This window comes from Rhagoletis zephyria, unplaced genomic scaffold, assembly GCF_001687245.7.
Source record: "Rhagoletis zephyria isolate East Lansing unplaced genomic scaffold, Rhagoletis_zephyria_1.1 Rzeph_scaffold_00072, whole genome shotgun sequence".
Classification (NCBI taxonomy): domain Eukaryota; kingdom Metazoa; phylum Arthropoda; class Insecta; order Diptera; family Tephritidae; genus Rhagoletis; species Rhagoletis zephyria.
Window position 1 is genome coordinate 418396 of NW_016157156.1, and position 22936 is coordinate 441331.

Consider the following 22936-nt stretch of genomic DNA (forward strand, 5'->3'; position numbering starts at 1 on the left):
AAAAAATCAAAATAAACGATATATGTACTGTACATATCGTCACCTGAAATGCAAAAAGACCTAACAAACATTGTCGCTAATATGGATATGATGGAAAATCTTTCGATATGCGGATTTTTCAATATTTTTTTTTTTTTCAAAATAGCACATTATTTTTTGGATAATTTATCACTTGTAAACTTAATTGAAGTACATTATATAAAATCATGGAGTAACGATTTTTCCTATGCCAAAGGATGAGGGATTACGGCGAAAATGGACAGATTATGTAACACAACTTTATCTGCTTCAAGCAGAGTATGTGTGTACCTCTTCAATAAAGAAGACTTTCGGGAGTTAGGTGGTAAAAGCCGCCGATTGGAGTCAAATTTTAACGGCCCTGAACTCCCGAGCAAGTCACATTGATGGTTTACATAGATCGCTTAGAATATGTAAGAGGATATATTTTGAACAAACCAAATTTAAACCATGAAATGAGCAAAGAACAAAATTGGATTTGAAGCGATCAAATTGGATAGGTTTGTTTGAAGAAAACCCGGTAGTAGTTGTTTTGGACAACAATTTTATATCTCGAGAATGTGTTCTTGAAAAATAGGGATAAAACTGTTAGTGTACAAAGCGTATGTGATTGGTTGGTTTCTGAAAGTAATAATGTAACTTTGCGGAATTATGTTAAGACTTTTTTAGGTGTTCGTATCAATTTTAGAATTAAACACTCAAAAAAAAATAATATTTAAACAGAATGAGTTAAAACAAAGACAGATACGAAAAAATCTTAAAACTGTTTTTTAAATACATAAATGAGCGAGATTTTATTTTGAATGTATTTTATTTATTTATTTAAAATGACTTGGGCTACTTTTATATTGTTATCTGAATTGGGGCCCTTTTCTTAAGTAACCTTTAACTTTAAAGCTTACTATATATTTAAAGGTTGCATTAAAATTTATGATTGTGTCTAAAATAAAGCATTTTATTATAGGTATTCAATTGGTTTATAACCAAGAAACATGCATACATTAAAAACCAATAATAGAAATACTTTCGACATAGCTTTATTTTTAATCCAACCTTTAAATATAAAGTGAGTTTTAAAGTTAAAGGTTGTTTTAGAAAACGGACGTAAGGGTTATTAGCAGAAATGAAAAAAGAAAATATCCAAAAGCCAATTTCGCTTTTAAATATGTATGAATACGTCAAACAACCTTTGTACACAATGGTGGGGATATGTAAATACATATTTGAAAAATATGTAATCTGTGTATTTCCATATGATTAAGGGCCTCCTTTATTCCCCGCAAAATTTCCACACCTTCTAATTCGTCTGTGTAAATTAAACAAATAATAAAAGGGCGTATGTATGTATGCATCACTTAATGTTTGCTTGATTATAGTATCTTAAAAGGCTTGGATATACTTATTTTTATATAAAATATAATTACATATAAATAAATCTTAAAGATTTTTGTTTCGATATTTTTTATACATAGTTAAATTAATGTTTTGAAGTTACCGCTCGTCACAAATAAATGGACTACACCTTTAATATTTCTTGAAAAGACAATCCTAGCAAATTTGTAAACACTACTGTAGTTTAGATTACGGCGGTTGATACTCTACACTCCCAGTAGGGGCGTCACGTATAGAGGTAACTGAGCACACAGAGAAAAATCGGTCTAATAAAATAGAACAAAACTAATAAGATATATCTACGGGGTTTCTTCAAAAAGGTCCTTCTTCTTTTTAATAAAATCAACAAGGAATTAAATATTAAGCATTATGTTATTTCGTTTTCAAAGAACGTATTTTTAAATAGTTAAATAAAAACTGTGAATTTGACGGACAGATGCAATTACATACGTATCTAAAAAGTCACATTTATAGATGAATACATATCGTGTAAGAACACTTTAAGGAGAGTTTCCGTCACTGCTATAAAATGCATAGCGTCCATTTTCGGAAATAGCCCTTTGCTGCGACGTTCATAACTTCAACATTACTTAAGCTAAAACAATGTTACTTATTGATATTTTTGAATATCTAGAAAAATGCGAATGTGCAGGGAAGTGCAAAAGCTACCATTTGAAGTGTATGGTGTATGAATAGGGAGAGGCACGAAATCCCGAAAACAAAAATTCCCAAACACAAAATCACCAATTTCAAAAAAATCCCCAAATACATTATACCCAAAATCAAAATTCCCTAAACCCAAAATCCCCAAAATTTTGAATAAATGATATTTCCGATCATATAAAAAACAACGCAAGCCGACTCCTACCTTTGTTCTGATTCGTAGTTACATACACCTCATTTACACGATTCAAGTACTTGAAAGCAATTCTTGTTCATTATCTTTTGAGTTTTCTATTTGCTTTTACACGGTTCAATTTTTTTGAATTCCCGTTTTTCGTTCTTTACATAGGAAACGACAAAAATGTCAAAAGCAAAGCAAGAAACTTGAAACGCTCTGACGGTACAGAAGAATGTGTACACTTTCAATTTTAAAGGCAAATTTTCAAATAAGATAGTGTAAAATCAATATTAATCCTTATTTTCTCTCTTATTACTTCACCTGGTACAATTTCACCATGACTTGAACCGTGTAAAACCCGTCATACATATTTTCAATTTATGACAACCTTTATATATATTCATGTACATACATACATACATATGAGGCCATGAAGGCCTAGGAAGAGGAGCCTATCTACAAACAACATTTTTTAGTAATATGAGAAAGAAGGATCTATAAAAAATAAATGTGGTCTTTTACTAAAAAGTTCATTGCACCTACATACGTGATGCTACATATTATAGTAAAAGAAAACTAAAAGGGCGTGCCTCGGTCTATTACCGTTTCGATTCTATTAATGCATTTTAAGGTGCACCCGAACTTTTTTTGAAATGTCAGTTAAGCTAGAGTAGTCGGTCAAGGCCTCATATAAACAATGCACATAGAACTTGTATAGTTACGTTATCACTAATTATTTCGCTATTTGCATTTATAATTTATTTGAGATCTTTATCCCACAATATTTCTGTTTGCAATTAAAATTTGTATTTGTCCTTTCATCTTTTGCTTTAAACTATTTTGATTAAGAAATATTGTAATTTTCCATTTATGGTTTATGTCTTGAACAATGTAGTTAGTGTTTATGTAAACTCATGCAAAATAAATTCTTAAGTTATGTATTACATTTTCTTTAATTTTCATTTACATACCTAATAGATATTTGCGAATTCATCATACAATTTGTTTTCCATTTTAATTTGAGAAATAATGTCGAATATAGAATCCTCATTTTCTATGTGAATTACATTCAAATTAGGTTTAGAATCGCAGGATTTTGAGTTTGGTGATTTTGGGTTTGGGGGATTTTGGTTTTGGGGATATTGTGGTACACCCGCATGAATACGCATGTGTAATAACTTCAAAATAAGACTTTCATCTCTTATAAAAAAAAAGTTGCGGAATAAACGTTGTTAATGAAAAGATATTCTACCGAAATCCATAATAAAATAGGTTTGTTTTTTAACTTTGGTCCTAAAATTGCCACGCCCATTTCTAGAAGGTTTTCGATTTAAAAAAAGTTCCAGAACAAACATATTCACTAGATGGGTACTCTACCGGAATCCGAAATATAATTGACATAAAAAACACTTTAGGGCTGTTCGGGATGTTGTGGAAATGGTGGTCTGGGATTTGCAGTTGGAACTGCATTTGGAAATTTTTTTGCTGGCTGCCAGGGCATTTTGTTGTTGTGAATTTTGAAAGGCATCGATCCTTATTTTGACACTTTGCTGCCTATAGGTTATATCGTCGTTTGACGCAGAAATTTGTTTCCTGCAGAACGTTTGAATGGTTTTGCTAACTAAACTTACTAAGTATGAGCTTTTTTTATTTGCTATCAAATTTGTGAAGTAGAGAAGCATTGAGACAGGGTAATCAAAATAAATTTTCTTCTATGCCATCGTATACGTGGTATTGTATTTAGCAGATACGAGGTATTGTGCGCCAAGCGACGATATTTTTCTCAGTGCATAAGCTAGTCCTCACGTCGCTCCGAGTATTCCTCCATTCGATTGGCACCTTCGAGGAGATGCTGTTGCTCTGTGTGGATCTAATCAAAGTTTGGCTGTGAGAGTTAATGGTGGTAGACCGTCTAGAGGTTGAGACACTACTGAGTCAGAGTTCGGCCTTCATTATGGTTGTCAATTCAGACCGGAAGACGCAGAAGTAGCCAGGAAGTCATAGGCTGATGTTCAATGAGAGCTCTGGAGCCTAAAAGAGCAGTGGAGCCTAAAAGTATATAGCATGGAAAAGTATTAGCTGCCATGTATAATCAGCCAAATCCGGCAGTTGTAACTAGATGTTACGTGTTAGGCGCACCTGCTTTTCTTTGAAGATTTTTGGTGATTAAAAGTAGCGATAGCGAAATTTGGAATCCGACTGCAGATCTGTAATCTGTCTTTCCATTCGTTTGTCTCTCTCTCTCTCTCTCTCTTGAATTATATTAGAAAACCTATAGAAGAATAATGGATTGGTGTTATCCAAATCGTGTATATTCGTCGCAATAGTCGAGCATGTGCTGAAAATCGTACGACTTAATATCGGTGCTATTTGTTAACTATTTTTGAATATTCGTTGGAAAAGTAATACATAAATATTTCAGATGGAAACGCCAAGAGACACATCTATTTGAACATATCAATCGATTTTGCATTTTTGTTAATAAATCTCCAAAGTAGATTTTGCAAATCGCACCAATTTCAAATCGAACGATTTGCAATACATGGCCGAGTGTTCAGAATTTCCGAGATGAAAAGCCGCTCTGGTAACATCATTTTCTTCCTCGCATTGCATATCATATGGTGTGGACGCGACCCCAATTTTTGAGGTTAAAGTTCTTCTCCCTAGAAGGAGCTTTACAAATTCCACCAGAGGCCGATCCAGCCGCATCTTCCCTACAAGAACAGTGATAGTCATTCGATTGATCATGTGATACTCACTGGTGATGGAGATCTCAATCAAGTACTTCTATCAACTTTTTAAGAGCAATATGAAAAACGTGATGTAAACATTTGTGTACATGTGATCTTCCGTGTTCTTCTAACTTATGGCCTTATTCAATGGTCTTTTTTTTACCAACGCAAAATTTGGAAATATGTTAGTAAGATAAATAAATGAGAATGTGTTAGTTTCCATCACACAGGTCTTTTAGGGTTAGTAACCCTATTAATAAACCATAACTGTATTTTTTGGAGTAGACTTCAAATATTATTTAGTCAATATACATATGTATGTGTTTGTGGCGAAGTGTGTAACTACACATACAGGTTGGTGAATCATCGAATTGAAACAACAAATATTTATGCGGCCTCATTAATATTGCAATTTTGCGCATCGGGTACGTATTGCAAGTATTTATATATGTACATACATACTAGGGATGTTAATTTTTTCGATTTTTACGATCCCGGGATTTTCGGGATGTCGTTTGTTCAATCCCGGGATCAGTGCCGGGCTTTAGATATTTATTATTTTTCAAGGACTTAACATGAAAAAATTGTATCAATATGGTTTGAGAAGCTCTCCTACCATATAATAAATAATAAGTAAATGGGTTTGAAGCGTATTTTTGATTTAAAGTAAAAATTATTTCATAAGTAACAAAACGAAAGAACGTAATGAAATTTATATGAATTTAGTAATACTTTAGTGAGTACATATCTGATAAAGTAATTTAAGGTATGTCGAAAAAAGTTCGATGCAAAAAAAATAAAAAAATAAAAAAAATTTATTTTCTGGTTCAAATAAGTTCATAATACTGGTGGCAAGAATAAAAGAAGCGCCTTCATTCTACCAGTTTTATCTATATTCCTTTGTTTATCCAAAATTTAAATTTTTTTATAAAAGTCTCCCTCATATTACACATAATTAACTGCATATAAATGGGCATTTCTCTGACGTCATTGTTTTTTTAAAAAGACTTTATCGAGCCCTAACCGCCAAAATAACGTAAGCAACATATTTTTAAAATTTTTTTTTGTTGCAGAAATATTCCTAGACCATCTAGATGCAAAATTCATTTAAAAAAAATTCAGTGCAATTTAAAACAAAAGTATGGGCACCAAATGAAATAATTTTTTTGGGTTCATAAGGACGAATAGGAATTGAAAATGCCCTTTTAATCTATTTTATTTTTTTAAGCTAATAAAGTTTGTCCTTAAAAAACTGCATACTCAAAAAAATTCTAAAAAATCTGATTAAAAAGTTGAATATTTTGATGAAAATTTGCCGAATATTGGCGAGTTTTGCACAAAGTTTAGAAATTATATTTTTATGTTTTTTGTTGTTGAATGAACCATATTTTATACAAAATTGGCGGAAAAATATTAGAATAAAAATTGTTGTATATATTGTGAAAAATTTGCTGCGCCAATACTTTGTTCCGGCAGTGTATATTCACTGAAATGTTTNAAAATAAAAAAATAAAAAAAATTTATTTTCTGGTTCAAATAAGTTCATAATACTGGTGGCAAGAATAAAAGAAGCGCCTTCATTCTACCAGTTTTATCTATATTCCTTTGTTTATCCAAAATTTAAATTTTTTTATAAAAGTCTCCCTCATATTACACATAATTAACTGCATATAAATGGGCATTTCTCTGACGTCATTGTTTTTTTAAAAAGACTTTATCGAGCCCTAACCGCCAAAATAACGTAAGCAACATATTTTTAAAATTTTTTTTTGTTGCAGAAATATTCCTAGACCATCTAGATGCAAAATTCATTTAAAAAAAATTCAGTGCAATTTAAAACAAAAGTATGGGCACCAAATGAAATAATTTTTTTGGGTTCATAAGGACGAATAGGAATTGAAAATGCCCTTTTAATCTATTTTATTTTTTTAAGCTAATAAAGTTTGTCCTTAAAAAACTGCATACTCAAAAAAATTCTAAAAAATCTGATTAAAAAGTTGAATATTTTGATGAAAATTTGCCGAATATTGGCGAGTTTTGCACAAAGTTTAGAAATTATATTTTTATGTTTTTTGTTGTTGAATGAACCATATTTTATACAAAATTGGCGGAAAAATATTAGAATAAAAATTGTTGTATATATTGTGAAAAATTTGCTGCGCCAATACTTTGTTCCGGCAGTGTATATTCACTGAAATGTTTAAATCCTGACGTCAGAGAGAAAAATTAAGAACGCAATTTTACTATATTTGGCCCTTGGTTAGGCGAATGTATTATTTTTTTTTGTGTGCGAAATTGCCAGCCGCAAGGTGTTATATCGTCGCCTGGGTAAAATATTCTCGTAAGCGTCATACGTACGTGCGTAACATACGACAATCTTTTACCCAGGCGACGATATGTATGTATATTGAGCTACACATTTAAAAAAAAATGTTAAATATTAAAAAAACAAAAGAAATATAGCCAAAACTGTTCAACATAAAGCGTTTCTATTATTGCCACCAGGGTAAGTTACATATCCCGGAAATCCCGGGATTCAAGGCAAATAATCCCGGGATCTTAAAATGACCGGGATTCCGGGATTAACATACCTAATACATACATGCCACACAAATGCATCAAATGTGTAACAACTCGAAATTTGCAGTTTTTGATATGCTGTACTAAGCAAATGTTCACAGTTTACACCAGGGATGGAAAAGTATGTACAATTGGGTTATTTTCCGCCCCTTGAAATCAACCCGGCACTTTGGGCACAATCGGCAAATTTTTGACACTTTTTGATTGAGACTGTACCTGTTTTATTTTTGTATACAGTTACATATCGTCGTCAGTGTTGCCAGAACTTTTTTCTGAAAAGAGGCCAAATGGGCAAAGAAAAAGCTAAATTAACAATTAAATTTTTTTTCGTTATTATTACTTCATGAAACTTATTTTATACTTAAGTAAATATTTTTCGTAGCTTCACAAAATTTAGGCTGCTTAAGACGAAGTTTTGATTCCACCTCATTGTTCTGTAAACAGTGACGGTTCGGTGTTATATTTACCAATACTTTAGTATTTCCCCAATAAACTTACCAAAGAAAAAATACTCCCACCATTTATCTGGTGAGTACAACTCGAGGGTACCTTTCATTATCATTATCATTATGGCCGGGCACCCAAATGAGTCTGAGCGAGGAAATGATGCTGACGTCCTGCATAAAAGAACCATCCTCCAACACTTCCATCAGGCTTCCACCCATCCGTGTAGAAATTCACCGGTGTCGTCTTGCAACTACTGTTTCCCGTTCGCTCATTGCTAAAGTGATGTGAGTGTCGAAAGAGCCCAAAAACCAGTCTATTTACGCAGAAATCGGATAAAGTCGAAGCCTCAGAAGCCTTTCTTTGTTTTTTCTGACGAGGAAAAATACAAGTTTGTAGTTAATATTTTAAGCAAAAGTAAAAGGCTAAAAAAGCTAAATAATAAAAAATAGAAGAAAAAAGCTAAAAGCTAAACATGATTTTTTGCCTAGAGGAAAGATGAGATTAATTATTAATTGTCTACAAATTACAATCATAAAGATAGTTGTTTTGTTAAGAGGCCAAAACTAGTCTTAAAACTGAAATAATTCTAATACTAAATAAGTGATTTGTAATAAAAATGGTCCATGTATAATATTGGGTAGGGCAATTGCGTTATGAGAGTATCATAAAATTTCGGCCCAATCGGTGTATGTACATAGTAATAGTAATAAGAGCGGGAAGAAATATTTGACACTATCTTATTTAAAAATTTTCCTTTCAAAGTTTCTGCAAGATAGCCGAATGCCCGGAAAATAAAGCGAAAAAGCTGTTTTATTCAAGGCTTCGGAGCAAAGGTTTTTTTCTTCGCTCCACTCTAGCTCCGCTGCGATTTCGCTCTGAGCTCCGCTCTTAGCTCTGTTCCCGTTCCCAATAAAAAAACTTTATTTATTTATTTATTACTTAAATATCGAGCCCTAGCCGTCAAAAAAATTAGCCAGCATTTTGTCTTGTAAATAAATAAGGCAGATATTAACCCAGCCAGCAAAAAATCTGAAAATGGATCCGTAAAAGGAAAAAAGGCAGAAACAATGTATGTAAATGCAGCCAAGAACCGAAAATTGTTTTGAAACGGATATTTTTTTTGCTGTTATTCTGAAATTTTTCTTATTGAATTTTTCGTTCGGTACGATTTTCTTCTGCACTTCACAAATGCTTTTTCATGGTTCGAAAACCAAAAATAAATAAGGAAGCGCCTGACGCCATTCCAACCCGATACCTTCAACTTCAGCAATACTGGTACAACCTCTGCACGCTCAGCCACTACCGTTTAAGTGTATATGCTTTCAAATGTTCAGCTTGAACATATAACATACAATTATTGCTTTCAAATAATAGCAGCGTTCCAGATGCTTCACGATTTGCAGGTTTTTACAGGAAGTCGTTCCAGGTGGCCACCTTCAATAAGGTTTATTAATGGAGAAAGCAGCTGTTCCTGCAAATCGTGAATATTGTGAATATCGTAAAGCATCTGGAACGCAACTAATATCATCATTTTCGAACGTCTTCCGGATGCGAAAATGAATCAAAATTTTTGTCGATTTCTATTCATTTCCGGATATGAAAACCGTACTTTTTTGAACGTTTTTGGATACGTAAATGAAAGAAAATTGTAGTCGCTTTCCGTTCGTTTCCGGATACGAGTAATTGTACGAGATCGCACTGCCGGCAAAATACACGTTTCTCTGCTGGGTGGGAAGTCACTAGGGCTGTTCACGATATTGTGGAAATGGTCTTGGATTTGCAATAGGAATTGCAATTGCAAATTTTATGCTTGCTACCATGGCAACGATTTGTATTTTATTGTTGTGAATTTACAAATGCACCTAAATATGCAAGTGCAAGATCATATGCACAAGATCCTGAACAGCCCTAATTTTGTTCATCGCCGTTTAAATTGACGTGGAAATTATCCCTAACTGCTGGGTATTGTGCAATGCACAGTATTGTCAAGTAAAAATAGAATGAAAATTTATTTATCACGATTGTTTTCTGTGGCAAAAATTCAAATAAAAAACTAAGTTAAATAAAATTTTCTTTAAGGAGCTATTTTAGCTCTTTGCTCCAGCTCCGCTCCAGCCAAAATCCTTTGCTCCTTGCTCCTTTGCTCCGATCCGCTCCGCTCCAAAGCTCTGGTTTTATTACTTCACCTGTATATAATTTCACCATGGTGCACCAAACTTCTGTGTCTTTACAGAGTATGTAAAATAATTTTTAAAAACTAAAGTTCTTATGCTCGAAGTTTCTTGAAAATTCTGGGATTTAATAAACACTGAAACTAATTTATTGATGTAGAAGTTGTTTTTAAATTATATTTGGCCTACAGTGAGTAATCTACCGACCTTTGAACAAAGCTGAATTTCAAAAGAAAATGAGTTAGGGCTTTTCTATATTAAGGTAACAAAATGCATTTTCGACAAACGTGTGCGATATATGTATATGGAAATCAAATATAAAAAAGATATGTATAATGCTAACTTTATGACCTAGAACGCTTTACAGGTGCATTAGTTTACATGCACTTGCCTATTTTTGCACAATATATTTATTTTTTATTATATATAAATTGACATTGATTTATATGTACATATGTACATACATGCGTCCATATACATACATACTATATACTATGTATAACACATTAACGAACAAACGAACAAGCGCAAATTAATTGACCGCCTTCTATAATTCACACCTCGTATAATGCTCTTTTACAAGTACCCTGCAGGAAATGGGACTAGTTTGTAACTAATTATTAACTAACTAACAGTCGACTAGTGGTAACAATTTATTAACTATTTCCTTTGGCCGTAACTAACTACTTTCGAAGGGCGATGGCCCAAAATTGTGATATCTGGTTTGCTCTGCATTAGATGTCAACTAACTTGTAGCTTTCTACTTTTGGACATAAAATATCAATAAAAAAATATATATATTTTTTTTGTTTACATATTCTGCTGTAGGTGGTCCCATATTCGAACACCGTCAGACATAACTTCAAAAAGATAAAGTAAAATTTCGATCTGAATACGAAAAATAATCTGCGAAGTTCAGAAAAAAAGTGTATTGAAAGTAATCTTTGTGAGGATATTTAAAAAGAAACTTGTAAAGAAATCAAAATTCCGATAACGTGCGCATGACTCTTGCACGACTTTACAACTAACTTAAAGTTATTTTTGTCATACCTAATTAAAAGTTAGTTATTTATCGAACTCCCGCAAAAAAACTAACTAGAAGTTGGTTATTTTAAACAATTGATAGTTTTTTTTTCTGCAGGGAGGATATTTAAATGGAAGCTTGTAAAGAAAACAAACTCCCGATAACGTCTGCATGACTCCGGTACGACTTTACAACTAAATTAAAGTTAGTTTTGCCATGCCTAATTAGAAGTTAGTTATTTATTGAAATCCCGCAAAAAAGCTAACTATAAGTTGGTTATTTTGATCAATTGATATTTTTTCCTGCAGGGTACTTATGCCGTTTCTACAAAAAATGTTGCCTTCTCATTACCCTTTTCTTAGTATTTTTGCGTAGAGAACAAAGAGAAAATAACATTTTTCGGTAGAAACGAAAACGCTATTAGCTTACTAAAAACAATTATCTCAGAAGAATTCTTGCGCTTAACAAACATTTATTTCTTTGTCTCTTTCAGACAAGTAATTTTCTTTTTTTACTCCTGCCGCCACTTTTGATATATTTATTCAAGGAGTATGGTCGCTTCGTAACACCCGGCATACACGTACTCTGGGTACTTCTTATAATAGTGGGTTTAAGCTCAATGTACTTCCATGCAACGCTCAGTTTAATAGGTCAATTACTTGATGAGCTGGCGATTTTATGGGTATTCATGGCTGCCTATTCATTGTTCTTCCCAAAAAAGTATTATCCAAAGGTCTTCCGCAATAACCGGTAAGTCGATTCAATAATAAATAATAGCCATTAGTAAGGCTCGGCATCTCATGAAAATGCATGTTTTTACTAGTCATCTTCAAATGGAAATGGTTAAGTTAGCTTACGTATCATGAAATTTCCTTTGAAATGGCATACAATAGTTAGTGCATATGTACGCATAATTTGCAGTAAATGCATGGTTTTGCATATTTTTCAAAAAATACCTGTTTTTTCACATTTATTGCGCATATTTTAGTATATTTTACAATAAATGCGTATGGTTTTTGCATATCTTTCCTTTTTTAATTTACAACCATTTAAATTTTCTGCGAAATCTCTTGACAAAAAAAAATACCATATATTTTTCCATAGACCCTTTCTGGTACGTCAAGTCTTGATTTCAAGTCTGCTCGGTTCGTAGCGAAGGAGGTGAGAAGAGAGGGGAAGAGCACATTAGTCTCACTTCCTTCGCCTACTTACTAACAGCACACTTAAAATCAAGACTTGACGTGTCTGAAAGGAGTAAAATATTCATCTGAATATCTTCCCGGATAGCCAGGCGGCCATTGAGGCCTCTGTTAGATCTCAACTAATGGAGAACTTATTTTCGATTTTTTAGTGCATGAGATTCCGAGTCCTACTTATTAGTTATAGCAGAACTTTTGTATAGTATGTATGTGTTTTAATAGATTAGCTTAAATAAACTTGTATTTGAATATTTTGGCCTGGGCCTATACATAAGTATACATTATGCATTTAATTTTTTCTTATAGGAAATTATTCAGTTCATTTATGTTTCTTTCGGCAATCTTTGCGACAGTGCTGTCAATTTGGAAACCCATAGTTAACGCGTTTGTACTGATGGGTATGGGCGTGCCAACAATGCTAATGATGTATCGACAGTTACAAAGGTAAACATGCTTTTTATTTCATTAATCACACATACACTTCTTAGTGAATACAGTTGAAATCAATATTGGGAACACAATACGCAGAGGTACATTCTTACTCGTATATAAACCACGGTATCGGTATTATCTATAGCACCCCCATTTCGAAGTTACTTTTTTTTTAAGAATTTCAATTTTGGCGTGAGAGATTAATTGAATTGTATACTGCGAACAGAATACATCATTCAGGAACTCATTACGCTTCTGCTGTTAACTAAAAGAGAAATGCATAAGAACCAGAATCCTGGAAATTATACCAGAGATATTCCTGTAGAGGATATTGCTAACGAAGCAGCCGACGTTATTCCGATATATGCATATGTGCATTAGGGTGGTCCAAAAAGAGTAAAGTCGGAACTTAAATGCTCTCACCCACTAGAATTGTTCTATATCGAAAATACTCCTATTTTTGTATTATGAAATCTAAAAATATTTAGAGGTCGCTCAAAGCGCTCAAAGTTTTCCTTGTATTTTATATGGGGAAAAAACAAATTTTCGTAGAAATGTCTTAAAATTCTTGAAAATAAATATTTTTCGATCGGAAAACTCATTTTACCTTCAGAAGACTTTCACTAGTAATACCCAATTGTTTATTTAACCATTTTTTTATAGTTAGTTTAGTTAGTTAGTTGATGTTTCTTTATTCAATTGTGTACTTTACAAAGACATTACATAAGTAAGTGTATCTTAAGAGCTAAATACTGATTGCAAATTTTAAATACATTATTCCATTTTTTAATACATACTAACGATTTTTTATTGGTCCCCCCATTTCTACGAAAAGTTGTTTTTTCCATATAAAATACATGGAAAACTTTGACCTACAAAAATTTTTTGATTTCAAAATAAACATTTGATTATATTTCTTTTCGGTATAAAAGAATCCTAGGGGTGAAAGCATAAAAATTCCGACTTTACTTACATGCATTTTTGGACTACCCTAGTATACATGCATGAGGGTGTCCCAGAACATAAGGGATGAGTTTTTTTCTGCGAAATTCGATGCGCATACCCTCTAAACTTTTTCCTTTTGACCTAAATAACATACATACATATATGAGTATGTATCAATATGCTATGTATTTTGAACAGAAATTGTCAAAAAATGGCAAAAACCGTGGCAAGGTAAAACTTTTTCGCAGTTTTTGCTAATTTTTTACAATAAACAATTTTATGTTTAAAAAACCTTCCATATAAGAAATGTGGGAAATTAAATTCTCTACATATTTGTATTTAACCATTTTTTTACGAAAAATGCAAAATAAGCTTGAAAATCGAAAAAAACCAAAAAAAATTGAATCCAAGATGGCGGAATGTTGCCAAATTAAATTTAGGGGCAAGACTGTGGATCCATGATCTACGTGTCAAATAGAAGTAAACTGCATCAAAAAATTGCTGTTACAAATTTTTTTTAAGAAAAAGTCTAATTTTACTGGGCTAAAAGCTAAAAACTGACTTTAGTTTATTGCTCACAAAAATTGACAGCGTTTAATTTTTCTCCAGCTCTCTTAACAATTTCTATATGTACCCATAGAGTCAATGCCCCGAGGCGCAAATAATTTTATCCAAATAATAAGCACAAATCCAAACAAGAAGTGTTGCGCAGTTAATTCAACATTTTAATGGTAATCCCGCATAAGTGCTCGCAATGTTGTCCTCAGAAATTCCTCAAAATCTGTAACTAGTGGAGGAGAAAGTGGGGATTCTATCTCGATGCAACATCGAATGGATCAAAATGCAGCATTTATATGGAAAATATATGTTTTTTTGATTTCAATTCTTTCAGAACAGAAAGCCATGCACTTATTAGACGTCTTAGCAATAATATTATAACAAAAAACAATAATATGCACTAAATTTAGCAGTTGTTTCTAAAATATGCAAAAAAATCATTTACTGCGAAATATGCCGAAATATGCTCTTAAAAATATGGCATAAAACGCTTTATCTTTTTACAAATAGCATTTCCTTTTTATGCATTTTTTGATAAAGTATAAGAAAAAAAAACATGCTCGAGCATATTTTTGGTTGCCCTAGTAATTTGTTATGACGATATGTATTTAGCAAGATGTGAAAAATCCGGTTTTTGCAAAAAAATTAAATTCTATTGCGGATTCCGATATATATATCCTATCCAGAAATATTAATATTAAAATATGCGTTCTTCTAAACTTTAGTCCTGCAATTGCCACGCTAGGGGTTTGTCGTCTTACAGAAAAATCCCTAATTTACTTGTCTTAGCAATGCAAATCAACTTCAAAAAGCTCAACTGTTAATAGCTAAGTTAGCTTTAGGACAATCATGACCATTTTATATATAGCAATGCTAAGCCCGTTTTTTAGCTTTAAAACGACGTTGAGATGATAGAGACTACGATGAGCAGACACGAGATATAACGACTTCAAGAAGTACATGATTAGTTAAAATCACGAAAAAATCCAAAGTTTGACAGATCATATCTCCGAAGAAAAAAATTTCCTCGAATACGTGTTAGCTTGTTTCATGTATAGATGCCGATAACGCGTGCCGACTGGAAGTTGAAGTTTTGGTTCAGAAATTTCAGATATTGTAAAAAGATATTGTGTTATGAAATTATAAGTAAAAAATAGTAGTTCATTAATTAAGGTGTATTGTTCTCTCGAAAGCCCTCATAAGTCTTTTAATTGTCCACGTTTCTGCGCCAAATGCATACCCAGCGCGTAATAGCACCTGCAGATCACAGTTATTTTCATCTTTTGATCTCCGGTCAGAACTTATTGGCGGTGTTAATGCTGGATCCTATAGAAATTCCTTCACTATCTGTCTGTTCTTAGAAGAATTAATTGAAGTATCGGCAAGAACCAATGAGAAGATAATTTTATTATACAACCTATACCGACAAACTTTGTCTTCAAAATAACATATATATGGTGAGAACAAGCCTTAAAGAAGTTTATTTATTTTTATTATATACAGACATGGACGCCTATCCAAAATTAGTGGAAAAGGTCGGTCAACATAGTACTTAGCAAAAGTGTGTGCGTCAAATATTTGTAGAATATATGTATGTATTTATGGTGAAATAGCTGATGGAAATTTTTAAGCCGTTATTTTCAATTTTATTTTGTGTTTGGATTATGACTTCTTCCCAGCGAATGAGTGAGCGATAATGTATCAATAATCCCAACTAAAAATCTACAAGCCCGGATCATAGTACAAAATTTCTTGTGATAATTATTTCCGTTAATAAAATAACTATGAGGACGAATATGATACACTTTTTTTGTTATACAAATACGTATCTACCTAGTATGTATAGAAATGTATGTGAGTTTAAGGTAATACAGACATTGAGGCTACTACGCACATATATATTTAGGTGTATTGATAAATCAGTGACTTTTTGAATTTCCGGTGTAGAAAATTTAAATTTTAGGGCACATAATAGCTCTGGTCCAGTACTCCATGAACTTACAGGATTTTACACGAACTTGCAGGAAGTTGCAGGAAAAATGTTCCCGTACTCCGAAATCCTTTAAAACCCTGTAAATGAGAGCGACTTTTGGAGAGTTGTGTAGAGAATGAAGTTGCAAGATTTTACCCGAACTTTTTCTTCTGGTAAAATCATGAAAAGTGTCAAGCAATCACTGGTTGACGTTTTTACAGGAAAAATGGTTTTTTTGTTCCCGTACCTTTTGTTGTTACTCACTTTTTACTCTCACTTCAGAGAGTAATATTGCTATTTGACAGTTTTACAGGATTTTTCACGAAAAGTATTGGATCAGAGCTAATGCCTGATGGCAGTGCTGTTAAAGGCGCTATGACAGGAAAGCTGTTCGAAATGAAACTAAAAGGCAGACCGAGAAACCGTTGGTCAGATGCAGTAGACGAGGACTTAAAGAAGGCGGAAGCTTTGACGCAAACCACATGGTAACTCTATGAATGGTGATGAAATTTAAATACAGCACTGCTGCTGTCAATTAATGTCTGTTAATACAGTACTGTCAAACAAGTAGATCCATCTCACCTACCTAAGTCAACTATAAGAAATTTTTGGGAAATTGTGCTTCTTTCTTTTTTTGCTGTGTTTGAAGTCACTTTTGCAAAACTATAAAATTTTACAAAATAAATGTTGGAAGAATTTTGCGCAGAAAAACACATTGAAATTGAAGCCATATTTAAAATAAAAAAGTCTTTACGTTTGACTTAACCACGTTTACAAAATACCATATGGAATAAGTTACTTTTCAAACAAAATTTTCCAAAATTTCTTATGGCAGGTTTGATACGTAGATATCGACTCATATATCACAATCTGCAGTAGCAGAGCACAAAATAATTGGCTGGAAGGGGCTTAAGCTATTTTGATTTATACATACGGCAGGACTTATCCAACTTTCAATAATTAGTTAATATTAGAACGAAATATGACTGAAGATGGCACAACGCCAAAAACCAAATTTGACAAGGGAAACCGGGAAAATCGTTCCACAATACATCATACTGCTATCCTGTCGGAAATACAAACAACCAAAAAGAATTAATATTAGTCGTCTTTTTTACTCTTATCGATATTAGTCACATTGCTGTTTAAACTATTTATTTGTTCGGTCAGTTCATATGTACCGACTCAAATGGTAAGCAAGCTGCGTAATTTAGTTTGTGTTTGACAGCCAATAAAAGCAGGCAGCTTGGTGAATTTCTACGAAAAAACACCTGAATAAATGATTAAAAAAAGTTGGAAAAAAATAAATATGGGACTGTTAGTAAGGAATTTTATTTTAGGGGAACAGAATAAAAAACAGCCCTAACGAATCCGTGAATCTTGCTATTATCCTGTATTTGGGGTTTAAGAAAACGGTTAAAGATTTCGGTTTTATTTTTGGACTACATATATGACCAAACTAAATTTAGTTTCAAATACAAACCTTCCAATTTTAAAAAAAGAGAGCTCATATGTTGGGTTTAGAGTTTAAACAGTTCAGTGTTTAATCGCTATCGATCTGTTTTTGTTTTTGTGCTGTAAAGTTTTTAAAAATGTATTAATCGAGCTCAAATTTCATATTTATTTATTATTTATGTTTGTCAATCAACCCTAAAAATTTTAAACAACGTCCCATACACATAAGCATACTAGTTCAAAATTGGAAAAAATGTGTCAATCCATGTCAAATTGGTAAAAATCGAAATTGAAAAATTTATTTCTTTGAATTTTGGCCAGAACAGCTCTTTTATCCTGTAACGAAGTTCTGCCAAAGGAAAACAAATTTTCTTTTCGAAAGTTCAAAATTTCACAATTTCCCAGATTTTGCAAGTTTATTTTTTGAATATCTCAATGAGTTTCTAAAATGTTTCTGGTGTAAATCTAAATGTGATATTTGGCGCTATATGTATACAAAATATATTAAAAAAGTCAAAAAATAATAAAGTTAAAGAACTTTGAAATTTATGAAATCATAAAAATAAAAACCTGTATGAGGTTTTGGCTATATTTTTTATAAAATGCCTCTAACTGATCTTAGAAGATCTTGAAATTGTGAAAGAGTTTTTTTTTAAGATACACCTTTTTGAACTTAAAAAATATTGTTGCGAACTCTAAATTAAAAATTAATTCACATAAAATAAAAATTGTTTAACATTTTTTTATTTCAAATTTGCAAAAAAAAAAATTATAATTTAAAAAATTCACCTTCTGAAAGTTTCAGTTGAATGATTAGCGTGAGGTGTTACACAAAAAATGTAGCCAAAAATTAATATGTATAAGTTTTTAAATTGTTGTTTTTTTCGCAAAAATTTTCATTAAAAACGGTCTCAAGCTCAATAAAACTGTTGAATATAATTGTTATAGGGCCATAAATAACAAAAACAAATAACTTAAGGACGAGCACACCTTAAAGTTAAACATTCTAAAAATAGAATTACATATTAACAAAAAACCAACAAAACCATCAACCACATAGTCAAGTGTAAATAGCATCGAAATAGTTGCGCTTGATTGCAGTTGGCTTAACACATGAAAAAAATGGAAAAAGAAACAACAGTTTACGTGGCGAACTTAGCTCAGTGGGTAAGACTACTGGCTACCAAATTGTAAATTGTTTTTTGGTTCCAAAATTTTCTTTTTGAAAATAGCCTCAAGCTCAATAAAATTGTTGAATATTATGTTATAAGGCCATAAATAACAAAAACAAATAAGTTTTTGATTTCAAAATTCTGTAAAATTTTTAATTGCAGATATGTTTATTTATGCATGTATCATCATACATCCGTACATAGTTTTCTTTATAGCGCTAAATATCAAGTTAAAAACAAGACCACTTATTAGATTTAGAGATATTTAAGAAATCAACTTACAAAATCTCAGTAATTGTGAAAAAATAATAAAAATAAAAGTTTTTTTTCAAATGAAATCACAATTAAATTTCTAAAGAATTCACAGTTCCCTTCTTAATAAGTATTGCATACATACATACATATACATATATATATATATGTATGGACAAATTGCATATCATTTTCATTCGATTTATATTGTTCGCACTTCTACAGTATTAAATTAACTACTTACCTACATACATAAACATACCTATGTACATACATATGTATGCCGAAAGAAACTGAAGCGTCGCGCGACCTCACAAACGATCATTGCCAATATTGAATGCAATTAATTGACCCTAATTTAATTTATTGCTACTCCTCAATTCAATCAGTAAGGAAATCGGTGCAAACTTTTCTTCTACATATACATTGTAAGTACAGACATATTGACAAACAAATCGAAAGCGCTTTTAATAAGGTAAATATGTACATACATTAGACCGTACCACCTTACAAGCAATTTGTATTTTTATACCCGAGCGTACTTGTGCACAAGGGTATTATAACTTTGTTCCAATAACGGTTGTTTGTAACAGGCAAAACGAATCGAGATAGATATAAACAAATTAAGCGGTGACTGTCTGTCCGTCCGTCCGTCTGTGTATACGATAACTCGAGCAAAAATTTAGATATCTTAACGAAACTTGGTACGTGTAATTCTTTCGGGCGTAGGACAGAAAATGGGCGTAATCGAACAATAACCACTCCTACCTCCCATATAACGGTAGTTTTCAGAAATACAAAAACTGCGATATTTTAGTAACTGACTGAAGATTATTCACTCAAATTTGATATTTACAATAATTTTTAACGAAAAATAAGAATATTATAAATTTTTGGATTACATGTGTATATCTTGGTTACCGATCCACCAATTTCTCTCGAACTTGGCACAGTTATTGCCCTTGGTACAACATACCAAATGGCTGAAAATTTTTAAAATCGGGCAATACCCACGCCCACATCCCATATAATGGTAATTTAGAGAAATACGAAATCTTCGATAAATCAGTAAATACTTAAGCTAATTTATTCAAAATTGATGCTTGCAATAATTCGTTTATGATAAAATTTTGGAAAACGGGCGTGGCACCACCCACTTATTATGATATATATGTATCCCGGTAACCGTTCTACCAATTTGTACCAAACTCGGTATTCGGTATGGTTATTGTGTTTGCCGCATAAAAGAAAAACGTGAAAAATTATTGAAATTGGACTAAAATTACAGCCATTTTTCATATAACGGTAAATTTCAGAAATGCTTTAAACTTCGTTATTTCCGAAATTTAAGGATGCTAACTTAAACAACATTGATACTAACAACAATCCCTTGAAAAGAAGTAACATTATTTTGAATTTTGGAAAATGGGCGTGATATCGCCCACATATGACTGTATAAGTTTATCTCGTTATGTCTAACTGAACGTTCTATCGAAGATGTTTGAACTAGGGATAAAACCACCCCTACTTACCATGTAGCGGTAGTTTTCGGAAAGGTGAAAAGCACATATTTAATACTTGCGCCGGGTATTTAATGTTCGGCTCCGCCCGAACATAGACTTTCTTACTTTTTTTTTTTTTTTTTTTGGCCGAGGGAATAATTTTTTTTTTGGAATACTTCGCTCAACAAACCTCATGCTAGGTATTTTCTTTCATTTCTGTCCCGTCTTTGCAAGGATTACGTATTGTGTTTTTTTTTGGTAGCAATGTTTGAAAGGCGAGCAACTGAGCCTCTTTTACACCCAACAGTTTTGCCTCGATTAACTATGCGTAAAGATTAAAGGGACATGAAAACAGTGCAATAGGCTGCATGTAGCACGCCTTGCTTTGTGAATTTAGTTGCGACAAAAAAAAACTCTGAATTAAGATCTTGGGTCTGAGCTATTGGGGTGGTCGGAGAAGAATAGCTTCCGGACTGGAATTGGCTTACAATTGGTGACGAAGGAGACTGTTACATTTCGTCAACGGCAAGGTTTCAACGAAAGTAAATATTTCTGGTAAAGTGTGAAATTTTCTATGGAGTTTTCCAATTTATTAGTCTAAAATATAGATGACCACTTCATAGCCACGCTTTGTCAATCCTTTGAAAAATTTTGGTACAACGGACTTTAACGGCTGGCGCAAAAAGAGCTTTCTGTGGTCAACATTGGTCTAAAATCAAACACCGGAGTATACACTCCGTCACTCTGTTACCTATATATCGTCACCTAAGGGTGAAAAGGTTCCAAGTCCATTTAATTAAATTGTTTAGGAGAGACGAACAATCGATGTGGTTTCGTATTACCTGGCATTCTGCATCAAAAACTAAATTTTGAAAAAAAATGAACTTGGCACGTACATATGTACTAAATATGCAAATAAGTACGTAATGTAATGAGTTCGCCGCTTTATATGATAATTAGCTGTTTATTGCTAACTGTTACAATTTCATTATCTCAATAATTAGGTAATGTATATAAGAGAAATGTGCAACAATGTAAATTTTCTTAAGTCATTTTACTACGCTTACATACATACATACATACATATATAGATACTACTTACGACGTATTGATTTTCATTTCAGAGTGCGAGATCAGCGCGTTTATCGATTGGGCTTGCGTTGTACGGCCGTTTGGCTTGTGGCCGTCTTCTGTTGGATCAACGATCGTATGTTCTGCGATGCATGGTCAGCAATTAATTTTCCGTATCTGCATGGTTTCTGGCATGTTTTCATATTTATCGCCGCTTATACCGTTTTGGTTCTATATGCGTACTTCTACGTCGAAACCGAGCTGCCACAACGACAACCGCTGCTAAAATATTGGCCTAAAAATGATTTCGAATTTGGCATACCATTCATCTGTATACGAAATCCGGGCATGACCATCAAGAGTGCTATATAAAATATTATAATTGTATATGTACACGCATACATATGTTTTTACGTATGTAATGTATGTATCTCAATGTACACATGTACAGGTGCACAAGAGATAAGAAGAGTCACATATAGAAAAGACAAATTATTTAGTATTTCAAATTTACAACGTTTTTATTAGTACAAGTGCGGTAGAATATATGACAAAATAGTTTATAAGCAGTAGTATATACATACATACATCGTATTAGCGAAACAGATTTATAATTGATGCTTAGAGAGATGCAAAATATGTACTTTGTGATGCCAAATATTAATATGTACATTTAAGCAGTTATAATTGCATAGCCTCGATGTATATACAAAATATTGACCTCTCTATCGTCCTTATCATTACAAAGGGCCTAAAGTGGTAATTTCGTAAACAATTTTAAAATTGAAATTAAATTAAGTTGATATTTAATTAGTGGAAGCCTTGCCAGTCCACCCTTTAAAAAAATATGCCAAAAAGCTGCAACTAACCCTAAGTATGGCTACGGTGACCATCCGTTTTTCAAAGGTCGATCCTGCGTACTTTTTCAAACCTGAAAACCTGAAAATGTACTGATTTTTTCCAAGTGTCCTGCATTTGGCCCGCATTTTATTCGTTATTTTAAAATTATCGGACAATGGATGAATTTTTTCAAAAAAGTGTTTTTTGGTACTTTTCGTACTTTTTCTTCAATATCTCATGAAAAAATCTCCCAATCAGCGTAAGCGACTAACAGCTCGAAGGGTATTGATGTGCCTCTTACCAAAATATATAACTTGTGGCGACTTCAATGAA

At 32.5% G+C, this 22936-nt stretch overlaps 1 protein-coding gene across 1 annotated transcript in view; it reads left to right on the top strand.

Annotated features, from left to right (window-relative positions):
* The window catches only part of bwa (alkaline ceramidase), a 49681-nt gene extending 26929 nt beyond the window's left edge, over positions 1–22752 (top strand). Inside the window, exons 2-4 of the mRNA XM_017627617.1 lie at positions 11699–11955; positions 12711–12848; positions 21817–22752. Coding sequence (XP_017483106.1) covers positions 11699–11955; positions 12711–12848; positions 21817–22135 — 714 coding nt within the window. The 3' untranslated portion in view covers positions 22136–22752. The remainder of the gene's footprint in view (positions 1–11698; positions 11956–12710; positions 12849–21816) is intronic.
* The last annotated feature ends 184 nt before the right edge of the window (positions 22753–22936 follow it).